At 40.5% G+C, this 27368-nt stretch overlaps 2 protein-coding genes across 3 annotated transcripts; both read right to left on the bottom strand.

Annotated features, from left to right (window-relative positions):
- Positions 1 to 10154: 10154 nt before the first annotated feature.
- crp1 (C-reactive protein 1) lies at positions 10155 to 12255 on the bottom strand. Its single transcript, XM_046378286.1, has 3 exons — positions 12102 to 12255; positions 11919 to 11988; positions 10155 to 11798 (listed from the first exon to the last, which is right to left on the bottom strand). Exons 1-3 carry the CDS (start codon positions 12102 to 12104, stop codon positions 11188 to 11190), a joined length of 684 nt encoding a protein of 227 aa, XP_046234242.1. The 5' UTR covers positions 12105 to 12255; the 3' UTR covers positions 10155 to 11187.
- Positions 12256 to 17636: 5381 nt separating this feature from the next.
- LOC124052723 (E3 ubiquitin-protein ligase CHIP-like) lies at positions 17637 to 23176 on the bottom strand. Of its 2 annotated transcripts, none has more exons than XM_046377301.1 (8): positions 23020 to 23176; positions 21951 to 22171; positions 21597 to 21795; positions 21060 to 21225; positions 20868 to 20943; positions 20711 to 20767; positions 19753 to 19869; positions 17637 to 19503 (listed from the first exon to the last, which is right to left on the bottom strand). In XM_046377301.1, exons 2-8 carry the CDS (start codon positions 22062 to 22064, stop codon positions 19378 to 19380), a joined length of 855 nt encoding a protein of 284 aa, XP_046233257.1. In that variant the 5' UTR covers positions 22065 to 22171; positions 23020 to 23176; the 3' UTR covers positions 17637 to 19377. The 2 variants fall into 2 exon arrangements, with proteins under 2 accessions (XP_046233257.1, XP_046233258.1); XM_046377302.1 differs by having other exon boundaries at positions 21951 to 22166; positions 23020 to 23171.
- Positions 23177 to 27368: the final 4192 nt, after the last annotated feature.

The raw sequence follows: 27368 nt of genomic DNA, 5'->3' as shown, positions 1-27368 counted from the left end.
GACATGCAGCAAATGTCAGCAGCAAAGGGATACTGTTGCATGTGTTTAACCACGACGCATGTACAGCACCATTTCAGTCAAATGTGGTGCTTTACAGGGAAATAAAACATTGAAACAGAAGAAGTGTAAAGCAATAGAAAAGAAGGAAAAGAAAGAACAGCACAAGCACTTAAAATCAGCAGAACGTTAGGAAGTCTATGGAATGTACTGTCATATTGGTTGCAATTATCTATGCGTTGCTTTGTTCTGTGCACTACAATGGCTCACCTCTGTGTAAAGCTGCACACAATCCGTGAGATGCACCTGTACAATAGAGTACAATAATTCGAGAGTGATTTTGAATTAGAACAAGCCTGAACGAGCTTGTGGAATTTCTGATATCCTGATCACATCTTAATAGATTTTGTTATCATTGATCTTGCTAGTGGCTTGGTAACTCGCATACGCATAGACATATACACTTAGATGCAAACATGGACACATACACACACACATAAAGTGACATGACAGCCTGCCTCAGTGACTGGTCCATTGAGTCATCAGTGACCTTCCATGGGATTGGAGTTGCCAGGCCAATTGACCAAATCACTGATCTTTAAAAGCAGCTCTGCGGGCTGGAGGGGAGTTGAGTAGCACCCCCGTCCCCTCTCTTTGCTAAACACAAACACACATACACACACACACACACTCCATCCACCTCACTCTCTAATCAAGGAGCAGGCAGGCAGGACTCCGGGTCACCACAGCGACACTAACGAAAGGCGACAGCTCCTCAGTGCTTGGGGCAACGACCAGCTCGGCTGTCGAGACCGCGGAGAGAGTCCGCCAGGCACGCACTGAGGCAAGGTTTGCTGTTTTGGGAGGAGGAGGGATGAAGGAGGGCAGGAGGAAGAGTGAAGGAGGGAGCGAGCTGGTGGTGTAGATGTGTGCGGAGTTAATGAGGAAGCATGAATCTAAGAAATGATACACACTGACTTCTTCTTTTGATACACTCACTCATTCACTGTCTTCAAGCACACATTTATGCTTACATTTTGAAGACAAGCAGGAGCAGCAGCACACACACAAGCAAACAATCTGAACTGACACACACCCTCACAAGCCATCCAGCCCTGGGGCCTACTTGCAGAGTGCTGTTCCCCCCCTTCCCCACTTCCCCAAGTCCGTCCCCCACCCCCACCTCCACCCTCCTCCATCTCCTCTGGAACACAGTTTAACTTCTGTCATTAAGATGAAGCAAGTGAGTCAGTCTAGGAGCAGCAAGAGGATGTGACAGGCTGGTAATGGACAGGACAAAGAGGAGATTTATGAAGTATTAGTAAACCTTAATAATTCACTAAGCGAAAGACCCCGGGAGTCCCCCCCACACACATGGATCCCCCTGTCTCTGGCTCTCATCCCAGTACTGACATCCTCTGGGTTTTTCTCTCTGTCACAGAAAACAGTCAAAACCAAAGGCAAGTAGAATCCAGGATGATCTTAACTGACTGATAACATCTTCTGGGACATTTTTTCTTTAATCTCTTGACCCTGCAATTGATAGCAACCCCTCAAGAATCATATCTTTCGGATATATATTGAATTATCCCTCTCAGTGAGAGCTCAGATTGAATGAATTCTGTGAGAAAACAAAGTAAGTAAGTGAGAAAACAAAGTGCATAAAGTCACTGTGCAGAGTTTTCAATGATATCATGTTTATGAGCAGGTGTGTCAATGTTCAGTTTATTTTTAAACTAATGACAGCACAATAATAATTAAAAGTCTAAACATTTTTGAAAAATTTCTTAGTATGTGTCCCAAAAAGGGTGGAAAACAGGTGATTTATACCTGTAGATTAAATGTGACTAGAACACAGTCATACCAGCAAATCATTAGGGTTCCATGAATTTCAAATTTCATGTAAATCCATCCAACAGTTTTTGGGATATTTCACTAAAGCCTAAAAATGTCAACATCATGGTGGAAGTAGAGGAAAAGTCAGCAGGTCACCATCAGTAGGATTCATCCTATGGACACCATGAATGTCTGTACAAATGTTGAGATATTTCGGTCTGGTGGATTGAGGAACCACTGGTGCCTTACACACCACAAGCGTCAGTCTCATACTTTTGACCCTCCAGCCAGTCTCTCAAATTTAGGGTATTAGGGTACCCCCTTCCACCACCAATTAACTATGATCAGACATTAGCAGGTCAGAGTCACTCAGCCAGACGGCCTAAAAAGAAAGACACGAGCAGATATGCTCCCTCTGTCCCAGCTGCTCCACCACGGGTCCATCATCAAACAAGCAGGAAGGAGTTAATGCCCTTTTTCAGGAACCATCTCTGTGATGACTGCAGTCATGGCTGTGAGTGGCAGGTGCAGTCATTAGATCCTCAGATACCCCCACTGGCTGCTCTTTTTACCCTCTTTGTGTGTGTGTGTTGAGTGCTGGTGGTGGTGAAGGGGTTTGCAGAGGAGCAGTGACGGGTGTCACTACTGAGGCCTGGTCCAGTCCGCTGTGGCCTGGTGTGACAGCACCTCTGCCTGACCACCCCACCCCTGACATCCTCTCTCCTGCCTGCATCGCCCCGAGAGACGTGGAGGGTGATGGGGACTGGCACCGCGGGGCCCTTCCTGACTGGTGCCTTTGCTGGTGGTCTCTGTGGCCTATTAGTGTCTTGCTATGGGCCTGTCAGACTGACAAAACAGGGGCCCGTCAAATTAAGTAGGGGCTGAATATCGGAGATATGTATTCAAACGCACCAAGGGGAGATGGTGGTGGGGAGGGGTGAAGAGAACCAGGATGAGGAAACCACCGGTGCTAATGTCGACGCTAAGTGAGAGTGACAGGTTGAGAGCTGATCGGAGGGAGAGGATGGAGAGAGAAAGAGAGAGAGAGACAGAGAAATAGTAACAGTAGTTGATAATGGTAGCGTGGTTGTCCTGAGGAGACTTGTTAAGAGCCAGTCCAGACAGAGCCAGACAGCCACCATTCCCTAGGATCTGAACACAGGTAAACTGCTCCAAGTTTGGCCCAAACAGCTTGCAGTTACAGCACTTCCACTTAATGAGATCAGACTGATGAGTCCTGTGTGCAGGTGTATGTGTGTGTCTATACTCCAATGAAGCATCCCAAAACACTGAAGTATTTACTTGAACAATAACTATTTCCTCTGTTGGCCGGCACAGGTACCCAAGGCTCTGCAGACTTTTCTTTGTTTGTGTAAGACCTGCGCATGAAAAAAACAAGCACTTCTTCAAGCACCAAAGGCATCTTGCACAATCTTTTCTTGTCTTTGCATCGTAACTTAAACTTTTTCTGTTTGTGTCATTTCACCTCTGGAGACACGCTGGTTACTTGTGCTTCAGGCCAGGCCATTATGAAACCATGCACGGTGCACCTGTGCTAAATCTCAGCAATATTGTGCAATATTGTAACAGTTCAGCCCAGGAGTCACTGCACATGGAGTTATCGAAAAACTTCACAGAGACTCACTGTGTTGGGATACTTGAGCTCTGAGTCTCGTCATGCAGTTCTCAGAAGCAGACACTGAAACACAGGAGCAGGTGAAAGATCGGCGGCTGGATTAAGTGTTAGGGTATTCGTCCGACAAAGTCTTGTGTGTGCGTACATGTGTGTACGTTACAAGGGGAGCCGTGGCAGTGCCTGTGTGTTTCGGAGAGGGCTGCGACTCTCCCTCTCATGTCACTGTGCGTTGCTGAGGCTGAGAGGATGATGCACAGTGGCAGCTCCCCCCTCGCAGCCACAGGCCTGCCCAGAGCCACTGCAGATGATAGTTTTAATTGCTTTCAATCTTTCAGGCTAGTCCCTGCCCAGTGGCGCAGAGTGCTTGTGTGTGTGTGTGTGTGTGTGTGTGTGTGTGTGTGTGATGGCGTTTTGCCGTGCCTCTGTGTGTGCAGATGCGGTGTGTTTCTGTTGAACAGTCATTGTCTGCGGATGCATATGTGGTGTGTGTTTGATGGATGTGTTTGTCCATTATGAGAGGAAAATGTACAGAGAAGTGAAGCCTCACAGTGATGCAGAAGACGACAGGGAAAAACATATGTTCATCAGACCGCCAAAGCCCTCGCATCCACATTCTCAATACAGGTGAGGGAACAGAGTGGATGATTAAATAAATCCCTCTTTTCCATAAAGGTTACATGTGCTTATAAATAATAAAGTTAAGGGTTTTCATGCAAAGACCTCAAAACACGCACTCAAATCCTTAAAAGCATTTTAAACGCGCTGAACTACAAAACCAAATGATCAATAATTCAGAGCAAATGTCGAGATGGCATAACAGAACACAGAAAACATCCTGCAATTAAAATGACAGTCGTTTATTCCATATGTGTGAATTCAGTCATTTGCCTACTAGGATAACACCTGCAGAACGCATGTGAAGCAACCCAGTGTTCCCAGTGAAGGAGGGAGACTGCAATGAGGCAGCTGGAACAACTCTGAACTGCAAAAGAAAACCCTTTTCTCTGACTGTAACTGTGAAAAAATTTGTGATTATTAATATATGACACACAGTATGTACTGTGTGCTGATGGAGCTGAACAGAAAACATGTTTTCTATGGGGCTCCTCAGTATGAGGACGTTGTGGTTTTTACACTGAACATCTTATCATCAAGCCAGAGACCAAAATAAGTACAGAACACAGAACAAAGAGACAACTCAGCTCAGCTTTTGACATCTTTTTAGTTCACACTGTGATCGTAGTTTTACAAGCTGTATCTTGGGTACACTAAATATGTTGCAGAGCTTGAATTAACCTTCGTTTTTACTTTATATCTTATAGCATCATAATGAGCTATAGATCAAGATCTGATCTTTCTGTTTCCTGTTTGTGTTTTTTTAATATTATTTTTAACTGTATTTTTTTAATTTGTTTGCTGATATTTTATTCCATAAGTAGCTTTATCTGTGCAAATATTTCACAATCAATTCGTCAGATATTAGTGTTATACATATTAATAAATTCAAATTATCTCAATGACATAAATGAATAGTAACAGCCTTGCTTGTTACATGGGAGATTATGTAGATAATATCATTAAAAAGATAATATGTTTCATTATCACATGTCCATCTGTTTAAATAAATGTTCAGTAAATTATGTGAGGAAACAAAAACCAAAAAAGATTTGATTAAAAAATCTTAATCCAACCATTTGGACTGATGTTTTGAAGAGATGAGGCCCAGCACGCACAAATAAATACACAGAAATGTTGTGTGAAGCTTTCTGGCAGGGGTGGAAAATCACTACCTTGTAACCTTGTACTCAACTACTGAAGTACAAGGTTAAGGTACTTGTATTTACTCCACTACATTTATTTTAATGTGTACTTGGCAGATGCAATTTACTAAATTATAAACAAAATAAATATTTGATATAGTATTATAGATTATAGAAATTATCCCTACTTCTGGCTGCAACGTTCAGGTGATGCTAACATGAATGCATTAATATTTGTAATGCAGTCACATAATTAATATTACTCTAAAATAGCCATTCTGCATAACACTTTTACTTTTGGCACTTTAAGTACTGTATATCTTGATGGTAATACTTTAAGTAAATTTTTGAATGCAGGAATTTTAATTGTAACACAGTATCTTTACACTGTGGTATTACTGTTCTTATTTACTCATTTTTTTAACTGTAGACCTCAAAATAAAAGATTATTTTTTATGAAAAAGAGTAACTGATTTTAAAATTCAATAAATATGAAGACTCCAAGTGCAGCATCACCCCAAACATTTCAGAATTCCTCAGCAGCTGTTTGAATTTAAAGCACAACAAAGGAAGCCCTCACAGCTGACATGTGATAAACATGTCAGTTTTCATAAGGATCATAACGTTTCCATAATGATCCTGTTAACCTGCTGACACCTCTGAACCGCCGCATTCATTCAGCCCGTAAAACCGCAGTACATCCTCCACCGACCTACTCCTGAAACATGCAGTCCATTTACAGAGGGGCACGTGTACAACAACCCCTTCCTCTCTGCTTTTTCTTTCATACGCACACACACACACACACATCTGGCCGGAGGGTAAATTAAGCCCTAACATTCCCACAGAGGCTAATCTCCATCCATTTAGAGAGCTGTAATATTTAATCAGGAGGCCCTGGACCGTCTCCCAGCACCACACGCTGTGGCACAGTTCATATGTTCACAGGAGAAGCCAGCCCAGAGGCGACGGAGGAGAACTCACTGCTAAAAGCCACAAAGCATTCAGCCACAGAGTCTCTCGCCACTCTCTTCTGCTCTCTGTTTGTCATTTGGCATTTGTTTTGTGGTGTTTGTATTATGTGTACTTGCCGGACTGCTAGTTGTTCATTTTAGATAAATCAAATCTCAAATCTCAAATCACATCCGTACTAAGAGGTTACAGCAGGGGATGTACAAAATAGCATGAATAATTTCCATTGTATACCAGTTAATATTTAACATGTGATTACAAGGTTTTAAAAAAGTGACAAATGCCCAGAAGTGACACCTTTAAACTCCTTTTGTCCTACAAACTGTCAGGAATTTTAAATAATTTAATTTATAGTGATATAGAGAGGAAGAGGAAGAAGAAGAAGCAGAAGAAGAAGATTGAGTGTCTGTTTTAGCCTCTGCTTTGTAAACACATATTTCCAAACAAATCCTTTAAACAGAAGCTTTCTGATTAAAAAAACAAACAAACAAACAAAACAATAAAAATAAATAAAAGTCAGGAATCCATGAATGATGTTTTTTTTATTATTATCATAATTATCATTATTATTGCCATGGCTCAGAACCACAGAAAACTTTGCAAAACTGTTTCCACAGGCTATTCAGTACTGCCTGTCAGTAGATTGACTTAACATGTAAAACCTGTGTAATGTCCCTTTCATTTTCCAGTCAGTGGGTAACAAGCACTAAAGTGAGTTGAATGAGCAGCTCTCGGATCAGGTCTCAATGAAACCCAAACATTTCATCTTGCAGTTATTGCAGGGTTATTGTCTCATCAGGTGTTTCTTTTATTCTGACCAATCCCTGTACACCCTCAGTGTTTCTGTTCTCCTGACAGCAGGAAGTGCAGGATGCTCGGAGGCGGACAGCACCGTGTTTGCCGTCCTGCCCGGAGGTATCGCACCGGAAAGAGCCAACTGCTCTCACACTTGCACGCAGTAAAGGTCAGGTGTCACACCATCAGTGTGAAAAGTCTGCACTGAAAAGGGTATGGTCCATCTGTGTTTAACAATTCAGGACTGCTGATGGGTGTGCGTGTGTGTGTATGTGTCTGTGTGTGTGTGCACTTGTATATATAGTGCATACAGCTGATGCTTCACCTGATCTGCAGCAAAAAAAAAAAAAAAAAAAAAGCCAACTGCTGTAATTTTGTGTTTTCCTAAACGTAACTTTTGCTTTGCTAAGTGTTGATTGATAAAAATGTGTGGCCATTGCAACGCCTGCTCCCTGATTCAGACTGACTCTAATGGGAAGGCCTGGTGAATTTTTCATACAGCCCAGAGGGGGAGGACGAACGACCATACTGACTGATTACAGCCTCCAAGAGCGAGAGTGGGAACGGTGTGACATTCAGCTCATCGGTGAACATTTGGTAAGAAAAGATAAAGTGACTCAAACTCGAACAGAAGTCACAAGACTTTTGAGTTATCAATTTACAGCAAAACAATAAGACCAATGTTTGAATCTTAAATAATATTGTTTTTGACCTCTGGTGTGGCTTTTAGCAGACTAAGGATGATTGTGAACAAGCACACTGCAGAGAGCAAACTGTAATCCTTTTGACACGTAGAATTTCTGTTATTTTTGTTTGTTTGTTTGTTTGGTTTTGTTTTTTTTCCAGCTCAATTGAGTTTCAGTTTTCATAGACGTATTTGCAGAAATTATTTTGGTCTCTATTTGAAGATTTCACCTTCTTCTGCTTTGATTCATCTATGATCTATCACATACTAAATCTGATCAAAAAAACAGGAGCTTCATCCCAATGATTCTTTGTGAGTTTCACGAACAGAAACCCGGCTGAATAATGCTCAAGATCTCAATTTAATGGCCTGAAATTTCTGCAAGAAAGCTCTAAAAAAATTATCCATCTGTTCAATGAACACATGCCACAGCTCACTCAGATAGCTCGTAGCACTGTCTTGCGTATGCAAATATGTTTTGCCTGGAAATCTATTTGGAGTTGCTCGAAGGAATCCAGAACGGCCCTCCTTCTGTCTCCCCTCGCCGCCTCACGCGGGGCTCCCTCTTGCCGTCTATCTCCTCTCGCGTGGAAAACATTTTCACCAGCTCCACACGCATGGACATACAGTCAGCGGCACCGCCTTGCCTCAGAAAGCTTAAACCACCATGGGCCAATATGCAGATCTCACAGGCCTACACTGGCGGCCCTGTCTGCAAGCAGGACAAGCAGCCCTGCAACTGTTTGCTCAGTTGGATAATACATGCAATGCAGGGACACAGAAGGAATAATTATCCACTCTGTGAAGAGCCCCGGCCACTGATTCTGTCCTTCTGTTACATGCGTCAGACAGCCCCTCTGTGGTGTAGAAACACTTGAGTGCATGAGGCACCAGATTATTAACCTGTCTAAAAATAAAAAGAAAGAAAGAAAACGAAAAGGCTGTGTTTATCAAAGAAACATATAATTTTATCTACATTGTTTTGCAAAAGAATGTTTAAATGATCTGCGTAATTGAAATTTTGAAACGAATTTTGAGATATTTTTAAATAAGAAAAGCAGTCAAGTTTGACCTTTTTAAGTGCGAATTTCTGCATGTGTATGAAGAATTACTAATCTTCTTGGGCAGAGATGCAAAAAGAAGGAAATAACAGACTATGTGTATGTGTGTGTGTGTGTGTGTGTGTGTGTGTGTGTGTATACCAGAGGGCCGAGAAGCCAAGCTTGGGCAGATGGTCTACAAAGGTGTTACCGCACAGTGAGTGGGCACTGGGATTGATGCATTGCAACATTCAAGAAGGTGGAACATTTGGCTGCTGACCCGCAGTCAGAACTCATTGGCCCTGCCTTCTCCTTATTTAGCTGCTGTGAGAGAGCCGACGGCTGATTTGGTCGGAATAAACACACACTCGGAACACAGCACTTTCCCACCCTCAAGGGAGCCTGCATCGGCTGCACGCTGGAAACTTCTCCCTTGTCTCTGCAAGGAGGTCAGTGTGGTGGTGCAGGCAGGGAGGATGAGTGCACAGAGCCATGGAGACGAACAGAAACGGCGCTCTGGAACCAGGGTTACTGTGTTACACTTGGATGGAGAAGATCTGACCTTGAGCTTATTCTGAGGGGGCTTGTTAGTGAAGCAACTCCATATGACTCGATTTCTACAAGAACCACATAACAATTTATCCCATTCAAGTCAAGTCAATTCTATTTATATAGCCCAATATCACACATTTGCCCAAGGGGCTTCACAGTCTGTACAGCATACAACTTCCTCTATCCTTACACCCTTGATTTGGAGAGCAACGGAGTATGAATCACTAAAAAATATTAACATTACAATACGGACAAAATGATGAATCCAGGAGGACGTCGTGCAGTTTCCAGGTGCCACCATATGAGACCTGAGTAGCATGACGACAGGCTACACAAACACACAAGATGCAAAGCTCAAGCACACCACTGTCACAGACAAGGGAAAGGAAACTAAACACTCATTACGTCTCATTACTCATAACGTCTGTTTTGCCGTCGAACACTGGAGAAAGGAGAGGAAAATACAGAGACAAAGACCCCTGAATATGCTTCATCCCAGGGCTCAAAACTGGTCATGAGAAAAATAATTTTATCAACACTGCACAAGCCTCATAAAATCAATGAGTGGCAGCGTGTCATCAGTTGGATAAGTCAAACCTCATTAGTGCTTTCTCAGTAAGAAGATAAACAGAATGATAAGAAAGTGGCTGCTTGGATTTTTCTCTTGGTGGGAGCTTGGTGTCCCCTTCCTCCTGCAGCAAAATGAGTTTAACTCTTTTAAAAGATACTTCTATGAATTCCTAAATAAATAATAAACATAAAAGACTTTTAATTACCCCCCCTGTTGGAATTAAGTACTTAAGTTCTATTCCTTTAAAATGTGTCAAAAAAAGATGATTAAGAAAAGGAAGCTGCAAGAGTTCAAAGATGAAATATTCTCTTTAATTACAAACATTATTAGTTATGCACATGCCAAGATTTTTATTTCAGACCCAAAAGCGTTCTTGCATCAGTTGGAACATGGAAAATTCATGAGTAGCCGACTAACCGAAGGCAACATTATGGCAATGGATTTTAAACACGATAATTGCTGTTTGTCTCTGAGTGCAGTTAAATCATTAAAGTAGAAATAATGCATCTCACAGTTTGCTGTGCTAACATCTTTTTTTCTTTTTTCTTTTTTAACCATCAGAATCACTGGACACACAAATGTATACTAAATGCACGCATGACAGTTGGTTACAAAAACTTAAATCCTGGCAAAAAGAGAGGAGATATCTGAGAATCAGTTTATGCCTGTAAATTTCTTATTTAGTTGCACTGCAGTGGTCAATTTGAATAATATTAAATCATTTTAACATTATGCACATTAAACACATTGTAGCATCATCACAGTGTAAACTGACATTATTTGACAATTTTATTTGCTAAAATGCCTGTAAATGTATTTGAACTGGATTGTTGTAACTATTTTCTTCTTAACTTTTTTCATCAGTTATTGGTGGTCTCATCAGTAGCATCAGTTCATAAACATAACGGCTCAACATTAGCGATGTCTGATGTGAACTAGTAGATGGTGCCACCCTATGGATACATGTGGCACACCAACATTTGGTGCATGATACTAACTGGTTTGTTCTCACAGCAATCAAAGAATGAAGCTTTAACACACAAAGGAGTGACTGACTACCACAAGTATTTGCCTTTTGTTGCAAATACATTTTGCTAGTTCCAAGTTACATAAGGGAGGATGTTCAACTAACCCCCATCCCAAAAACACCTCTCCTTTCTATTCCCTTTCTCAACAAAAGGTTCTTTGTGCAACATCAAAACAGACTCGTGGACCTTGTGAACGTTTGAGGGACCCTAACACAATGCAACACCGAATCTAAGGAAAACAGTCATGCATATCAGTATCAGTCCAACACAGATCTTTAAAGCCTCATCTCTCTCTGCATTAGACTCCACACTAAGTCAGTCATCATCCACCACCATCACATTCCCGTTCAGCTCAAACTCGATAGTGGCCCAGTCAAAGATGTTGCCCTTAGGGACCTTGTGTCCGTAGTGCCAGGCCTGGATCATGCTCCTGGACAGGACAAAGTCCCACATATTTAAATCGGCCACCTCCCCTACAAAGCTCTGCACGGCCTCTAAACCCCCAAGGTGTTTGTCTGGGTCCTGCCCCAGGATGACGGTTCCTTTTGGACGGATGGTGTGTCCGGGTTTGTAGACCTGGTAGGTGCTGCGTTTCCCCTCCACCCAAAAGGCAGTGAGGCCAGTGCGAGACTCCCACGTCAAGCAGAGGCTGGTGCGGAAGGTTGTGAGGGCCGGCAGGTGAAAGAAGGCGCCGTCCCCACTCATGTAGAAGGAGATGCGTCCATCCTTCTCACGCCACACGTTGAGCTCGTCATAGTCGGCGGTGCGGTAGGCAAACAGGATGATCTGCCTCTCTTCCGGCAGCTCGGTGGCCACACGCATACAGAGAGTGAAGGCCTTAAGCCCCATCTCCTTCTGCGGGATCAGGGCCACGAAGCTGAAGTCCGTCTCATAAGGAAAGACCAGGGCTTTGTCAGTCAGGCCCACTGGAGCAACACAAACAGGAAAGACAGAGTTAATAATAAGTCCTTAAAGGTAGAAAAAAAAGAGTTAAAATGTTACAAAAAAAGTTGAAATGTAGTGAAATTCTATTCTTAAATTCATACATTGGGTGGCCGAGGAGAAGGTCAGAGACAATCCAAAGACAACCACAGCAAACTTCACAGTGTTGACACTCTGCAAACACACACAGCACATCCATTATCATCTGAGAATATCCCCAAAGTGAAGTCCTATCTGTCTCTGAACATACAACATGACAAGTGACAAGAGGAAACAGCTTTTCTTACCATTTTGACGTTGTTTTGTTGCTGCTCGATGTTGCTAACTCACTCACACTCGCTGATGCTTCGTGCCCAGTCCTCTTCCCTCCTAGCACAGGCCATGATGTCAGCTCTTCAATCAGTGCTCTGACAAAAGGCTCAGTGTGTGAGGGCTGAGTGACACCATGCCTTCCGGGCGTGACTGATGTGAACACACACATTTTCACACGTGTGTGGCTCTATACAACATAGACAACAGACCTACAGGGATGAAGTCTTTTGTAAGCAGATTTGTACATTTTGTACATTTACTATGTCCAGTCAATGAAAATTCAGAGTTGAAATGTGACGTTTACCTGTTCACATCAATACAGTAAATGTGGGAGTTTATACAGTCAAAAAATGAACAACGGGGCTTGTGTACTTTATATATTTTTATTTTCAGTTGACTTAAAATACATGTATTTGTTAAGTTAAAATGTTTTTTCTAATAAATTCCATGTGATTTTTTTCTATTGTTATCTTTAAAAAATATTAATGTGTCATTTCGACGTGAAATATTTACGTCAAGTGAATTAGGACTGAAATACTTCTTCCATCCAGAAGGTGGCGGTAATAACATTTTTTCATGTTAAGCATGATTGTATTGTGAAACAAGACGTGTTCTTTAGTTTTTGGCGTGCTTATGAGAAAGCAGCTAGCTGCATAGCCAAGTCGGTCTGTTTTTATCCCGCCTAGCCCCACCAATCCTCAAGCGCATTTCATATTATCTAGGTGAGTGAATATCAAACAACGGCAGGAAATGGCAGGTAGAACGTGTTAATATTGTAGCGTGTGTGTTTTCGACTTGTTTACACCGCTCAAACAGTTTATTTCCTAGGTTAGCTAAATTGCTAAAGCTAGCTTACGATTTAGCGACGTAGCCCTTTTAGCGTAAGAACAGACTTGCGCGCCGCACGGCACTATACGGGCAAACGACGCGGGCCCGCCGCCTTCGTTCGCCCGTACGTGCTCAGGCACACGCACGCCCCATTGTTTTCATCCTTGCTATGCTGTGACTTTGCTGTCCTATTCATACTTATTAGTATATTTTGAGGAACTTCGTGTTTGCAGTGGAATTACTGTGTACCATAAGATAATAAGAGTTGTCTTTTATTCGGCCAATGCATTGTTTTTAGTGTTTATGAACTTTAAATAACCGCTGTTAGCCTGAAGTTGTGTAAGCTAGACGCTAACAACAAAAAGGCAGCACGCCTCATACTTCAATTAAATGCTGCAAATTTTGAAAGCTGAGCCTGTCTCATCCCCTGTTTCAAAGCAGTAGGGCAGGACCCATTCCCTTATTTGTAATGAATGTGAAAGTCAATACCTTTATTCAGACAAATTTATGTAATGTCCCTAGCGCATTCACTTTTTTTTTTTTAATGAAATATTATTTTAATTGAGGTAAATTTGTGAAGGGCATGGCAAAGAATGATATAAAACCAGGAATTAAATCATTGCTCTGTTAACATCTTTATAAATGTCATCATGTTGCAAGGATTGCTCTGTGATTTGTGCTCCCTCCTCGGTTAGGGCACTGTACTCATAGAAGGTATGATCACAGCTCACCACTTAATTACTGTGAATTGAGTTGTCAGCCTTTTTGTTTTAGAATCATTTATTAATTGACAGCTTATTTTTAAATCTATAATTCTCCTAAGACCATGCAATAAACCTCATTATTTGATTTCATTTTCTCATTTCAATTTCTAATTTTATCAGCTGTTAACAAGGAAAGGAAACTGTTTCACGAGTTAAATTCCTTTACTGATATCATATGTGTATAATAATATAATATGTTGTGTTTGTGGATATTGTTTTCAGTTGCAGGCAGAATTTGTGAGGATCACCACTTCTCCCCTTGTCTCAAAGTTCTTTGAACAACTTGACCAACACACTGCCCAGCTCATCAAAGTGCTGAAGAAGAAAGGAGGCTCTGCAGGGAGGAAGATTAGCCTAATTTTGGCCCCTATTGCACAGGTATGTATTGCTGTTGGTAAAAAGATAGAATTATATGTTGATGTTGTCTAGTCTGTTTTGACGGTATAGGGACTGATGAACAGTCAGAAACCAACATAACCTGTGAATGTCCATTAATGAGTAAAAAATTGTGATTTGATTGTTGTTTACAAAACCTGAGCAGCAACTCATGTGCTTCTGTCATACAAATTGCTGTTTTTTTTTCTTTTTATCTTTTCTTTTTATTTGCAGTCACCTCCCATAGATATAACACAGATAGTGATCATAATTGTGTTTAGGCATCAGATGTGTTGACATTTGGAATGAGTAACTGAAAGTTTGTGACCATTTCCTGATTCACACCAAATCAATTCCTCTTTTGTCAGGTTTATCTATAAGTGAACTTTGTTCAGTTTTTGATTTGAAAAATATTTCAAAACAAAGGCAGACGGTGTGTGAATGTAAGGTTTTTTTTCTTTTTTTTTTCTTCAGTGTGAAACAGTTGAAAAGAGGAGGGAGTGCATCCTCAAGGCACTTTGGGTCTACCTCAATGAAGACCCCAGCATCCTCTTCAAAGAATATCCGGTTTGTAATTTTAGTGTCTACCTTTTATTCAATCAAATCCTGAATAACTAAACTTGTTACTTTGTTATAATTTGCATGGAATCAGTTTGTATATACACTCACCACGCATGTTATTGGGTACACCTGTGCAACCTATTAGATTACTATTCAACTAAAACTTTCAGAAGTCCGGTGAGAGAAAATTTCATCAAGCGTTGTGTTTTGTCCCATAGTGGCATTTCACATTGGCATTTTTAATGAGTGCCATGACCTCTAAACATATGAGACACACTGGTTTTGTGCTCCCAGTGGGAGGAATGAACATAAATGAATCTGTCTATTCTGAGTTGAAAGCTCTATTTTCGCTCTATAATTTCTATTTCGCCATTATTTTTCTCTCGTCGTCTCCCGCTCACTCGTCTGTCTTCTCTTCCTGTCTTCTTGTCTATCCATGTCATCTCCCTGTATCGCTTACTTCCCTTTCCACCTGTCACTCACCTCTCATCTCTCTCATCTCTGTATTCAGAGTTGTGCTTTTTTTACACAAATTTGATTGGCTGAGCGGCGTCACGTGGGACTCACATGTAATTGGTCTGCAAGGTCCGCTAAACAGATACCGACTGGAAAAGCTAGCGTCCCGTCATAATGTAGAATCCCTCAGTAATTTATTGATTATTGGTCTGCTCATGCATTGGATTGCATTAGGTTAAACATGTTCCTAATAAAGGTCTTGGTGAGTGTATGTAAAATTAAAGTTTATTTAAAGTGTATTTAAAGGTTCATAGAATCATCCAGCACTACTTCATCTTTTTGTTTATAGAACTTTTTGAAGTCTTGTGCTATTTTAATTAAATTGTTATGTAAAAGTAATCTGAATAGCAAAAGTTTATTCTTTGGAATTCAGAAAAACCTTTGATTTCATAGTTTGTTTTTGTCTTTTCTGACTCTCCTATGTAAAGGACTCTGGTGCAGCTGTTCAAAGGAAACTGGAGCAACTTACCTTTGGCATCTACAGCATCAGTGTTGAGGGAGGTGATGCCACTACTCCTCCAGCTGATGTTGGCATAGTGATCGAGGGTGTTGAAGTTCTGCATGACTTGGGAGACATAGCCTCTGCATGTGCACTCTTTATGAGTGTAACATATGCACTGAACCTCAGTTATCCCAAGGAACCGAAAGCCTTCTTTGAAGTACTTCAGAAGCTCTTCCTCCAACTTGATGCATGCAGACTCCCATCCAAGGTACAGATGCTCAAGAACAAACTGAATGATCCAACTGTTGTTTGGATGCTGAAAATTGTTCGGGCTTTGGTGAGTGAACTGACATGTATGTTTAAAATTTGAATCTGCAAAAAACTGCCATACATATTTTTTAAATTCAGTTAAATTTTTTTTAACATGTGGTTCAGATATATTTTATTATATTAATTCATTTACATGTTGAAATATTATTTTCTGGCAGATAAACATAGAGGAGTATATTTTGCAGTATGAGGAGTATACTTGGCATAATTCACACAAAAAAGTAAGGAAATTCGACCATTTGTAACAACTTCAGGTAAAAACTATGCCCGCTTTCAAGTTTAGTTCAACTAGTTCTGGGTTGTTCACGCCCACCTACAAATATGTCGCCTGTACACAATCTTTAAGTCCATACAACATAAATTTATCTTGTTGATTAGAAGTTAGTTTTTTTAAGTTTGCTCAATTCACAATCATTGTGTTAATCTAAAACAAGTTTATTATGTTAGATGGCCTTAACATTTTTCCTTTTAACTAACCTAATTTCGTGGAACCTGTTGACAAAATAAATTTAATTAAAGTCAGTGTTTCAGGTTTTTGAGTGTATGGGACTATTAAAGCATCAGTTCAGAGAACAGTTTTTCACTTGCTCTGCAGATACTTTTATGCCAGTCTTTAGAGATCCGTCCCTGAAGTGATCACCACCACCCTGAAAGACATTTTGTTCATGCTGCTAAAAGCTCAGAGAAATAACACTGGAAAACTCAACATGTCTTACAGACAGTTCCTGATTACTCTGGATAATCCTCTGACACAGCTGAGAATAGTTTTCACTGGATACTTGCTGTTCCTACATAGGCTCTTAAAAATAGGATCAAAACTTAACCCAACTGTATATCTCAGGGCAATAATTTGTAACAGCAACACTTCATCATGACAGTGGCTAAAAATAACAGCTGAATTAACATGTTTTGTGTTTGAATTTCAAGGATTATGGCAGAACCAGAATTGGATTTTTGAGGCCAATAATAATAACTAGTTTTTAACATAAATCCATATTTTAAATATACATTCCGATGTTTTCTACAAAACTGAGTCTTCGATACAAAGAGATCAGAGGAGTTAACAGTAATCTACTTTCTGGTGGAGAACCCAGTGTATGTAATGGTGACACTTTATTTGTTACTTATTAACTGGCATATGCAACAACATAATATCTGCAACGAGAAAATATCAGCCAATACATCAGTCTAGCTGAGTTATCAATCAGGCCCTGATACAGATGACAAGTCTGCCTTAATGAAGATGTGACAATCAGAGTTTGTTATATTCAAAAAATCTGGCAATTTAAAAACGTATTAAGAAGACTGGCTGACAGAATTACAAATACTGAGGAGGAAAATGGCAGGAAGAAAAGTGAAAAAAAAAATAAGTCATTTAGCAACAAGGAACAGTGAATACAAGACACACACCACCAGTGACTCAAAAACAGTTAATGTGACAGACTCACATCAAGTCAGATGCCTCACACTGGGAAGAAAAAAAAACAAAAGCTTCAACAAATCAGCATTTATTGTAGGGCTGATGTCATGGATTGTACTGCAAAGCTGTTAATTTGCTTTGTAGCACAGCTGCAACATCATGTCGGACACCATTTGATTCCTGTTAACGGATTTCTAATGAGCAGCAGTACATTTGTCATCATACTTGGTATCTCTTTAATGACAATTTGTGTCAAAAACACAACAAACAAACACAAAGTTCATGGTTTAATGGGACAAATGAAAACTGAACGAAGCATTTATGTTATCAACATATCTACATTTAATACAGTTTCTCAAGCTCTAGGACTTCTCAAGAAAAAAAAAGAACCCTAATTTTGTCAAGAAATAAAATCTGAGATACACAAGCAAGTTATTTACACTGCCTGCACCCTGACACAAACCACCAACAGGCCTAATTCATCACAGACACACATTCAGCTGGAAAAAAACCTCTAAGGGCGCTTAACTGAAAATGTGTTTTACAGAGAATGCCAGTGAACCAGCACACAAGAATGTGGAGGTAAGGATGAGATAAGATGGTCATAACTCTTCCAGCATTTCTGACACAGAGGAGGTCGGTGTAGTGATGCCGGCGCCCTTCAAAAGTCCCTCACAAGACAAAACTCACTGATCACTGTTTTATCTGTTGCAGCCGTTCTCTTCAAAATGTGACACTGCGTTGGATGAAATTAACACAACAAAGGTGAGGAAAAATGACAGCTACCTTCCTGCCTCTGCGAAGGAAAAGAAAGTTCACTTCAAGCTTGATGTGGGCGTCCACGGTCATTCCAGGCAAACAGCACGAGCCAAACACAACGTCCAAGCACATTTTTGTTTCTATAATCAACACAGACAGCACAGATCATTCTTCAAAGCAGGTTTTTAGCATCAACCTACACAGCTGATTTATCAAAATTCAAAACATTTCAACATTTTCGACTACTACCCAGCAATGTGTAAACTTTTTTTTTTTTTTTAAACGCAGCGGCTGTTTCTATTCATTTTCTGCGTCCTGTTCAAGGCTGCTTTTTTGTGAAATTCTTGTACTGTCCTGATAAAAAAACATTTTGAATTACTGTAGGTCAGGCCTAAACCTAAAAAGTACATTATACATACATTCAACTTATATGAATTGTCTGTTATGGGGTGTGATTGATTTGTAAAGAAAAAAAACAACAACTAATAATCCACTCAAAATCTTACAGCCTGTTGACATGGGTGGGCATGATTAGAGCGCCTCCTGGAGGTGCAACCCCTGCTGCTATTTTTCACTTATGTGAAACTTTGCATACAAATTGGTCACCCTCATTGAGAACCGGGTTTTGGCATTTTAGGTACCGCTTCAGAAATGGGGAAATTTTCCAATGCTTACTCAAAAAATGACTAAGAAATACTAGAGGAAACGCCTAATAAAAGGCAAATAACTTAATAAATTCAAAGACTGTGTGTGACTTTTCTTTCTTTTGTTCAGATTGGTGACATCTGTGAAACACCGGAGTGCAACGCTGACGCTTTCCAAAGATTGTGGCACTCAAGAGAAGAAGAAAGAGAGAGGGAATAAGAGAGACCTGAGAATGTGGCCCCTTATTTTGGATAAAGAAAGGAGTCAGGCTTGAAAAAGTAGAAACAGAACTGACAGAAAGGAAGAGAATGTGTGTGAGAGAGAGAAAGCATAGAAAAAGAAGGAAGCAGGTTTTTAAAGGGACCAGCAGGCCTTGAGTGCTGAGCTTCAGGGAGTTCGTAGCGGGGCGTTTTACAGCAAAGATTTAATGTGTGGAGGAAGAGGCAGACCAAGATACATGGCTCCCTTTTGGTAGTCCATAGTGTGGCTTTTCCTGCTTGTTTAAAGTACATATCCAGGCAAGGGGTGATCTGTTCTCTATAGTCTTGTGTTGTCCAGGCTTTATGTTGAGTATTGGGGTATGATGGGGAGATGTAAGGTGCAGGGTCCCTTCAGTAGTCCTCCACCCAGCCGTTCTCCTGGATAAAGGCATCGATCACTTCTTTCATGGCCAGGTTCGGGATCAGCTGGTCCTGGGTCAGGGGACTCCTGGTGACTGGGTCAAAATGGCCCACTCGCTGCACAGGGAGCAGGTTAAATGTTTGTGTTAGCATCTGTGGTTGAGTTTCACACAGCCTGTCACTAACTACTGAAAAGTTCAAAGAGGGGAATTCATTTAAGGAGCAATCTGAGATGGTTTCAGGTGGATTTCAAAATAAATTGTTTCAGTTCTATAAATTTAGAGACATTCAAATTTGAACAATATGTATTCAGCAGTAATAAAATGTCAAAATGAATTAATACTAAGGCAGTCTGTATGATCTTACCTGTAGATGCTCTTCGATGTCTTTGCGATCATATGTGATTCCACTGGGTGTGATGCAGGGTTCCCTCATCAGCTCAAAACTGATTTTCCCACACAGATAATCTGGGATCTCCCGCTTCTGAATGGCCAATAAAACACAGCAAGAGTCACACTGATGTAATGCCAAGAGATCCACGGCTTCACAACTGCTGCAGGACAATCCTGTTCACATTCATGTTTTTTCCCCTCTATAACCACATCATCAAATCCAAGTTTATATTCAACAAATTCTCATTCTTGAACATTATCAAATTGTTGAAATCAAGGTGATGCATAAAAAATGTATCTTTCATCAGTATTTCCCAGTTCTTCTCACCTTCTAACATGAAAGAAAACAAACACCTTGCTGTCAACCAGTGAGGTGTCATTTCAGCTGATAAATACATGATGACTACCTCTGTTCAGTCAGCGACTACCTTTAACAAGCCACAAGCCTCGGCAAACAAATACTGACAGTTGCCATGGAAACAGCTTAAGTTGACTATAGCACATAACTGTCTGTCCATAAAACAGGTGCATTTTTTTTTACATACAGAGGAGGTAGACTGAGCATGTGATACAACACTGACAGAACGTCCACCAGCTAAAAAAAAACAAAGCTTGTCTGAAATGAGCCTGCACAAAATCTGAAAGCGTGCTCGACTATTTCTCTTGTTGCTATGTCAACGATCAAAAGAAGATGGTGTGAAGTAGGTGTGGACTGTTAACAAAGACATATCTGAGTGGGTGAATGGCATCAGTGTGTGTGTTTGTTAGCCCCGTGATGGATGCTGACAACTGATAAAGGATGTTTCCCCTGCTTTTTTTCGCCCAATGCATGCTAGGATAACCTCCAATCCTCCTAAGTGAATGGAAAATGATTGTATGAATGATTACAATTATACATTAGAGTGTAACAAGGAGCTGATTTTCATACTCACTTTTCTTTTCTCATCCACTTGAGAGAAGAGCTCATCCATGTCCATTAGATACTTGTCCTAAGTATATTTATGAACATTAAATTAGAATACATCATTTTTCTATTTGTTCATTAAAAGCATGACAACCAAATAAGTCCAAGACATATGTAAAACATACATGTTTGGATGAAATCTTGGCAGCATCACCTCCATTCTGATTGTCGTCCTGTTTCTCTTTGTATTCTTCTAGTTCTCTGCGTAAGTACAAAATTAACCGAGAACAAAATAATAATGATTCCCACTTGACACACTGATTTATTAATAGATTGTGTCCAAACAAAGTACACAGGATATACAACTGCTACCTCACCTTTCCTTCTCAGCTAGTATTAGTTTGGTCAGATAGGCATGTAACTCGTTCTCCTGGTTGATGCGCTTTTCCTCGATGCTGTTCCAACGCTTTTTCTTGGCAATGCGCAAGGCGCTGGGGATGTCATCTCCAAAGTTCAGCCTCTGTTCTTTCGCCAGATTATAAGCTGCAGAAAAAAACATTATGACAACACAAGTTTGCCAACATCAAGTGTTTCCAACATTTTTTTCCTTCTTACATCTTTGTTTCATAAACAACAAGTTTCCATGTCTTCCATTGAATAGAAACCTGGACAAAGCATACTTTAACACAACCCAGCAAATATATGCCACATCTCAGAGTAAAGGTACTGACATAAGATCAAGAGTATCATGTTCAGTATCAGTTCAACTCTAAGACCACTGACAGCAGGAATGGAAGAAGGCCAGATTATAGAAAGAAAGAAACATGGGCTGAAAACATAAACGAATAAATACATGAGCAACACTCTCCAACATCTAGCTGCTTCTAGACAGTGAAATGTTGCAAAAGATTCACCTTTCTGCAGGTTTCCAATGGCCTCATCGTAGTTCTCCAGCTCCAGGTGACACTGGCCCAAGAAGAAGTGGGCTTTGACCGACTGGCTGTCCAGCTCCAGCGCGTGCTTACAGTCTGCCAGGGCCTTGTCATGCTGCTGCAGCTTCACATGGCACAGAGCCCTGTTGGTGTAGTACACTGCCACCGATGGATTACGGTTCTGGGAGACAGGACATACCAGACAATCCACATGCACAAAAACATTATAGCACTGTGGACTCTCTCATTTTTCTAACGAGCGAAACAATGTTTTAAATGTGTTTTAGTTAAGAACATGCTATTGCTATTATTTGTTTTACAATGTGGGTTACTCACAATAGCTTTACTGTAGCATGTAGCAGCCTCCTGGTACTTGCGGCAGAGGAACAGTCGGTTCCCCTGTTCCTTTAGCTCCTGTGCGGTGGAACTCTTCTCCGGGCTGCCGGCCATCTTCTCCACCGGCTCCGCGGGGCCCGCCTCGCCCTGCTTCCCTATCCTGTTCCCCGTCTCTTCGGCTGGCTAACTGACAGGCTGAAGAATGCCCTGTCCCTCCTGGTCTGGACAAACCAAAATTAGAGTCACAGTGCATGTAAAGTTCAATGCGTGCATTCACTGCAATGCACCAGCAACGCGCGCCTTGGACCAGTTAGGTGCAGTCCTTGATGCCACCCAAAAGGCATTCGTTTAATTTGCTGGGTGTGGACACAGCTCTGAAATACAGCGAGGTGGCGAGGCTGTCCGTGAATTAACTATTCATGTGACGGACATCCCTGATGAATAAATGAGCGGCACAGCGAGGTGGTCAACCGTCAGAAAACATTATCCACTCCCGGTCCCAAACGATAGTGCAAGGCTTTTAAACTGAAACGTTACACCACTGATATACAGAGCCAGTTGGTTGCAAACAAGTAGCGTTGTGGTTATTAGTTTCACTGGCCAACAACTGAGATACTGTTGTTGCAGCAGCAAGCACAGAAATGAAGTGACGATGTTACTTTTAACTTATGTTACAAAGGAAACAAGAGATCGGTGCTTAGATGTAAGCTAGTTAGCTGCACTAGCATAGTATGCTACAGCGGTATGCTGTCGATCTACGACCGGCGGATGGCTAGAAAGAATGCAATTTCGTTCACTCAGCTTTTTTATCTGTATTCCCAAATTCACCAATTTATCAAGCAACTGTTTGGGAGGTTGAGAGTTTTACTCTTACGGGCCTGAAAAAAAGTCGTCTTGGCTGTTTTCTTAAAATTTACCTCAACACCACTCGGCAACCTCAGAAAACAAAAATTGGCTAATGCTAGGTTAGCTTGTTTGCTAACGATACACAGCCCATTACCTTCCTTTTTAACTATTTCCATTTTCAAGTTAGGGTTTCTTTCTGAGATCAGTGGTTTCCATTTCTTACCTTATGTAAAGAATCTTACATCCAGGTGAAACCGATTTTATATGATTTGATAGCAAATCTTCACCGATATTTTTCCCCCATACGAGCTGTCATGACGGGTTGTTGTTATGCTGACGTCAAGTGCTTACGCGACGACGACGGAAGCCGAAATGACGTTTTTCTCCTTCGTCTCAATCAAATAGAGATAAATCGCCGCACATCACATAGAATTGTCTTTATAGTCGAGGAAAAGTACATGAAGTGAAAATGAAAGTGACCTTGACTGAGCATAAAAAAATCAGTCATTTGCTTAAACAAATTTTGTTTCAATGATTATTCTACAAGTTTGTAAAGTAAAAAAATCCTGCCTTACCTGATCTTTATGTTACATCTTTACAGTTTAAGGTCCATACTGCCTTCAGTTTACAGCATCTACTGCGCCACAAACAGAAATGAGTCGCCAGCAGATGGCACTCTATACTCAAAGATGTATGCAACCCCCAAATCTGACAAATGCATCAGAGAGACAGAGCAAATATTTGCAAAAAAAAAACCGAATAACTTCTTTTGCTAAATATGATGCATATTGTGGTGGTCATACAGATTTTTGTTTAAAGAAACGCAGAAACCTTCAAGCACTAGGGGTAATAAACATCTGACAAATCAATCAAAACCTTGAAAATGGGAGATTATTTTAATGTCACCCACTTTCAGATTATCTGTGACTGGCTGAAATTGTGACTCCTGAAAAGTAAGGATAATGAAAGCATCATGTGTCAAAATATTGCAAATACTTCACATCTCACATTTGTTTTTTGCCTGCAAACTCTGACACTTCATGACAATGATCTGACTATTTGAAGGGTATCCTCAGACAATGGTTAGATTTTGATCAAGAATTTAGTATATATTATCATTTCTATCCCACCCACAGAGAGACTCAGCCTCACACAGACAGAGCCACAGATGACCTTTATAGGCCTTTTATGAAGAGAATAACATTCAAGTTTAGCTGTGGAGGAATTAGCAAGGCTGTGTCTTTGGACAGGGTCACTTTCATTTCACTTTCATCCCAGCCTGTTGGTCCTGTGTGAAGACCTTGCATAGAGATCAGTGTGTGAAGATTAGGGCACATCCCCTGAGCAAACACACTGATAAATGTGTGAAGGGGGCCGTTGAGCTGCAGACCCACCAGCGCAGTGTGTCTCCAGCTGTGTTTACCCATCTCCACCAGTCTGGTCCTCTCTGATCCCCCCAGAACACCCACCTACCCAACTACCCTTCAATCCCATCTCTGTAAGCATTTTTTCACAATAGACACAGACTGATTAGGACAAACACATTAATCCTGCAGGTTTAGCTTCAGAGATGTGAAACTGTAATCAGTGACACAAGCTTAAGGAATACAATCTGTTGCCCCTTTTCTTTTACTTGACATTATGGCCGTCATCAAATTAAAGAGGACAGAGCAACATTTAGAAACAGTTCTCGTTCACATAAATGAGACACAATATAAAAACAACAAAAGCTGAGTAATCTCTCTAAGAAAATTCAACAAAAACTGACATTAATGGTTTATTGTTGGTCTGTTATATCAGACTGCATTGGTTTTATTTGTATCTTGCAATGGGACATTTTTAGCACATATATTTTTTCATATTTGTTTTAAAATTATCTCACAAAACTAATCTGAGCATTAAAATATTTGGATGTTTCCTATCAACCACATAAAGGCACAACAATAACCTCTGTCACTCAGTTTCACTCAAATTCCTGGTCTGTGTCTTCCCAGACCTATAGACACCAGTTTACAGAGTATATGCTCACAATTGTTTTAATTGTTTTGTGCACAAAATTCCCCATCATTCAATCAGAAGTGAAACACAATCATATTTCCATTGTACTTTGTTTTAGTACAGGAAATTTACTCATTTCTTAAGATTATCTTCTACTACATCAGAAACTAGAAGAACTAACTGGAGGAATTGGGTGGTTGTTTGTAAAGGATTATAAACAGAATAGAAACTCCATCATGTAATGGTTCATATGAGTGCTGTTTGAAGTCCTCAGTGCTTACATTTAAGCTCCTTCTGTTCAATATCCCAACCGTCTTCCTCCGCCAGCCCCCCTACATCCCACACCCGCTTCAAACCCAACTGCTGCCCGCTGCACCAGTTGGCTGAGCTTCCAGTCACCTTGGCAACAAGACCAGGAAGTTGCCCGGCTCCTCTGGCACAGCTGAAAAGCTGCCACTTCCTGATTGATTCTGGTCTTTCTTTCTGCCTGTGTAGTCGTTTTCCCATTTGGCAGTGGTCGCAGTTATTCAGCGCCAAAATGTCTGAAAGGAGAAAAAGGGTGAACACACTCTCCTTGGCGTTAAGGGAAGCCTCAGGTTCAAACGGGTAAAACAAAGGCAGTATTTATCCACAATGGTGGCCCTTTGTTTGGTAGGTTTGCTCATTTTGAGAAGGGGAAAGGCTCATAGACTTATTGTAGTTTGTTCAAGTGGGTCTGAATTCAGCATGTGTGCAAAAGTAAAAGAATAGTTCCTATGTCTTAACAGAACAATGAAAAGCAGAAAATCATTGACTGAATTTACATCTCAACTGATTGAACCGCTTTTTATGTCATGAAAGGAAGGTTGCCAGTGCATTTTGATTTGTCATGCACTGATTTGATTGAAATCAGACATGCGCTTATAATGCCATATTTACAGAATAAATATTATGTCACAGTTTATTGTTTGAAAAAAATACATATAAGTCTGTCTACACAAGCTGTAATTAACCATCACATTTTTTTGACATAAAAGAAAAGTGATTACTCCGACACACAAATGCACACACATGCCCAGCTGCCACTGTTTCGACTCTTTACACTCACATGCTCACACCTGTAATTCTATGCTGTGCCAGGACACAGACACCAACTAAAACTTTGTCCATCAAGTAATTAAAGTTGCTCTCTGTACTCGTATGGGGTTGTTCAGCACACACACATCAACCTTAAACAGTTAATGTGTGACCTGCCTCCACTTTCACTGTGGTCGAATGCTGCTATAAAGAGAACTCTGTGTGTCTGTATGATTTGTGTTTCAAAGCATAATTTACTAAAATAGGACTAAAGAGTCACATAGCCACATAAGAAACTTTTTTGACACATTCCGCATTTTCTCCTCTCTGTCCTGTAGGCGACACTTGTCTGGACTGAACAAGCCACTCTGTCCTGAAAAGTGGTGGAAAAAGTTCAACAATGCACACTTCAAATAAAAGTAGATTCCTCTCATTTTATTTACCATGTTTTGCACATGAGAATATACAAACTAAGCAAGGAACATCCCATTTTACATGTACCCAAAGTTATGCTGTTAAATTCTGAAGTAACATTGTTGAATGTGATATTATGATATTCATGATGTTTATAGAACTTCATCCACCATCCCCCTAAACCTCGATAGTATATATGTATGTATATGTACATATTCTACAAGATCATATTTTTTATACTTTTAATATCACCCTGTATTTATTATAATTTTTCATATCTTTTAGATTTTTTTATTCTTTTGCACTGTCTTGTCCTGCCAAACGTTGACTACTGCAACAACTGAAGTTCTCTTGTGGTATCAACAAAGTCTCATCTTAACTTATCTTTTTAATAACTTCAGAATGATTGTAAAAAGAGTTGTTTGTTTTTCAGTGGAGTGGAAAATGGAAAGAACACGATAAAGTGCATTCCTTGTGCAATTCATCGTGATATACAGATATCTGTTTTGGAATGCTCACCTACAACAATGAAACTTGCACTTGGACTTCAGTGAAGTACTTGTCAAAGCTTTAAAACTACATTCAGTTTGAACTAATAGTGGTAAATGTTATGAGTATATCAGTTTTGAATGAAAGCTGCAGCTGCTACACACTTTAACACAGCTTATTCAGTTTTTTTCTGGGTATTTCCCCTTCAGTTTGTTAGTAGTAAGAAGTGTTTGGTAATCATTTATTGTGAACAACCAACTGTGTAAATGGGCATTTATGTCTGCATGCCTTAACTCTGAACCACTGGTTGCTAAAGTTGACTCTTTAGGTTAAGAGTTAAATGGGGGATGTCCCGATGCTAACCTAAAGGCAAGTAAGAGAAAGGCCAGAGATACCCAAGGGTCATAGTTCATCCACACACCTCTGCAGCCCTGATTAAGCTTCCTGACAGAGGGAGGGGGTGGAATAACTTAACTCTAAAAAAGACAGATCCATCTCCTTCATTCAGACCTTGCACGTACATACACAGAAAGCCAACAAAATGTGGATCACTAAAGAAAGTCGAAGCTCTGATATTCAGATTTTGAACTGCAAGGTAAAAGTCTTTAAAAATCT

Source organism: Scatophagus argus, chromosome 21 (assembly GCF_020382885.2).
Source record: "Scatophagus argus isolate fScaArg1 chromosome 21, fScaArg1.pri, whole genome shotgun sequence".
Lineage (NCBI taxonomy): Eukaryota > Metazoa > Chordata > Actinopteri > Scatophagidae > Scatophagus > Scatophagus argus.
This window is presented reverse-complemented; position numbering and strand designations above follow the sequence as displayed.

Coding starts and splice junctions, on each gene's coding strand:
- crp1 (XM_046378286.1), bottom strand. Junction 11,799..11,918: donor CTTCTCCTCGGCCACCCAAT/GTATGAATTTAA, acceptor GTGTTGCTCCAG/TGGGCCTGACTGACAAAGCC.
- LOC124052723 (XM_046377301.1), bottom strand. CDS start 22,064: ATGGCCGGCAGCCCGGAGAAGAGTTCCACCGCACAGGAGCTAAAGGAA. Junction 21,796..21,950: donor CATGCTACAGTAAAGCTATT/GTGAGTAACCCA, acceptor CCTGTCTCCCAG/AACCGTAATCCATCGGTGGC. Junction 20,944..21,059: donor ATACTAGCTGAGAAGGAAAG/GTGAGGTAGCAG, acceptor GTACTTACGCAG/AGAACTAGAAGAATACAAAG.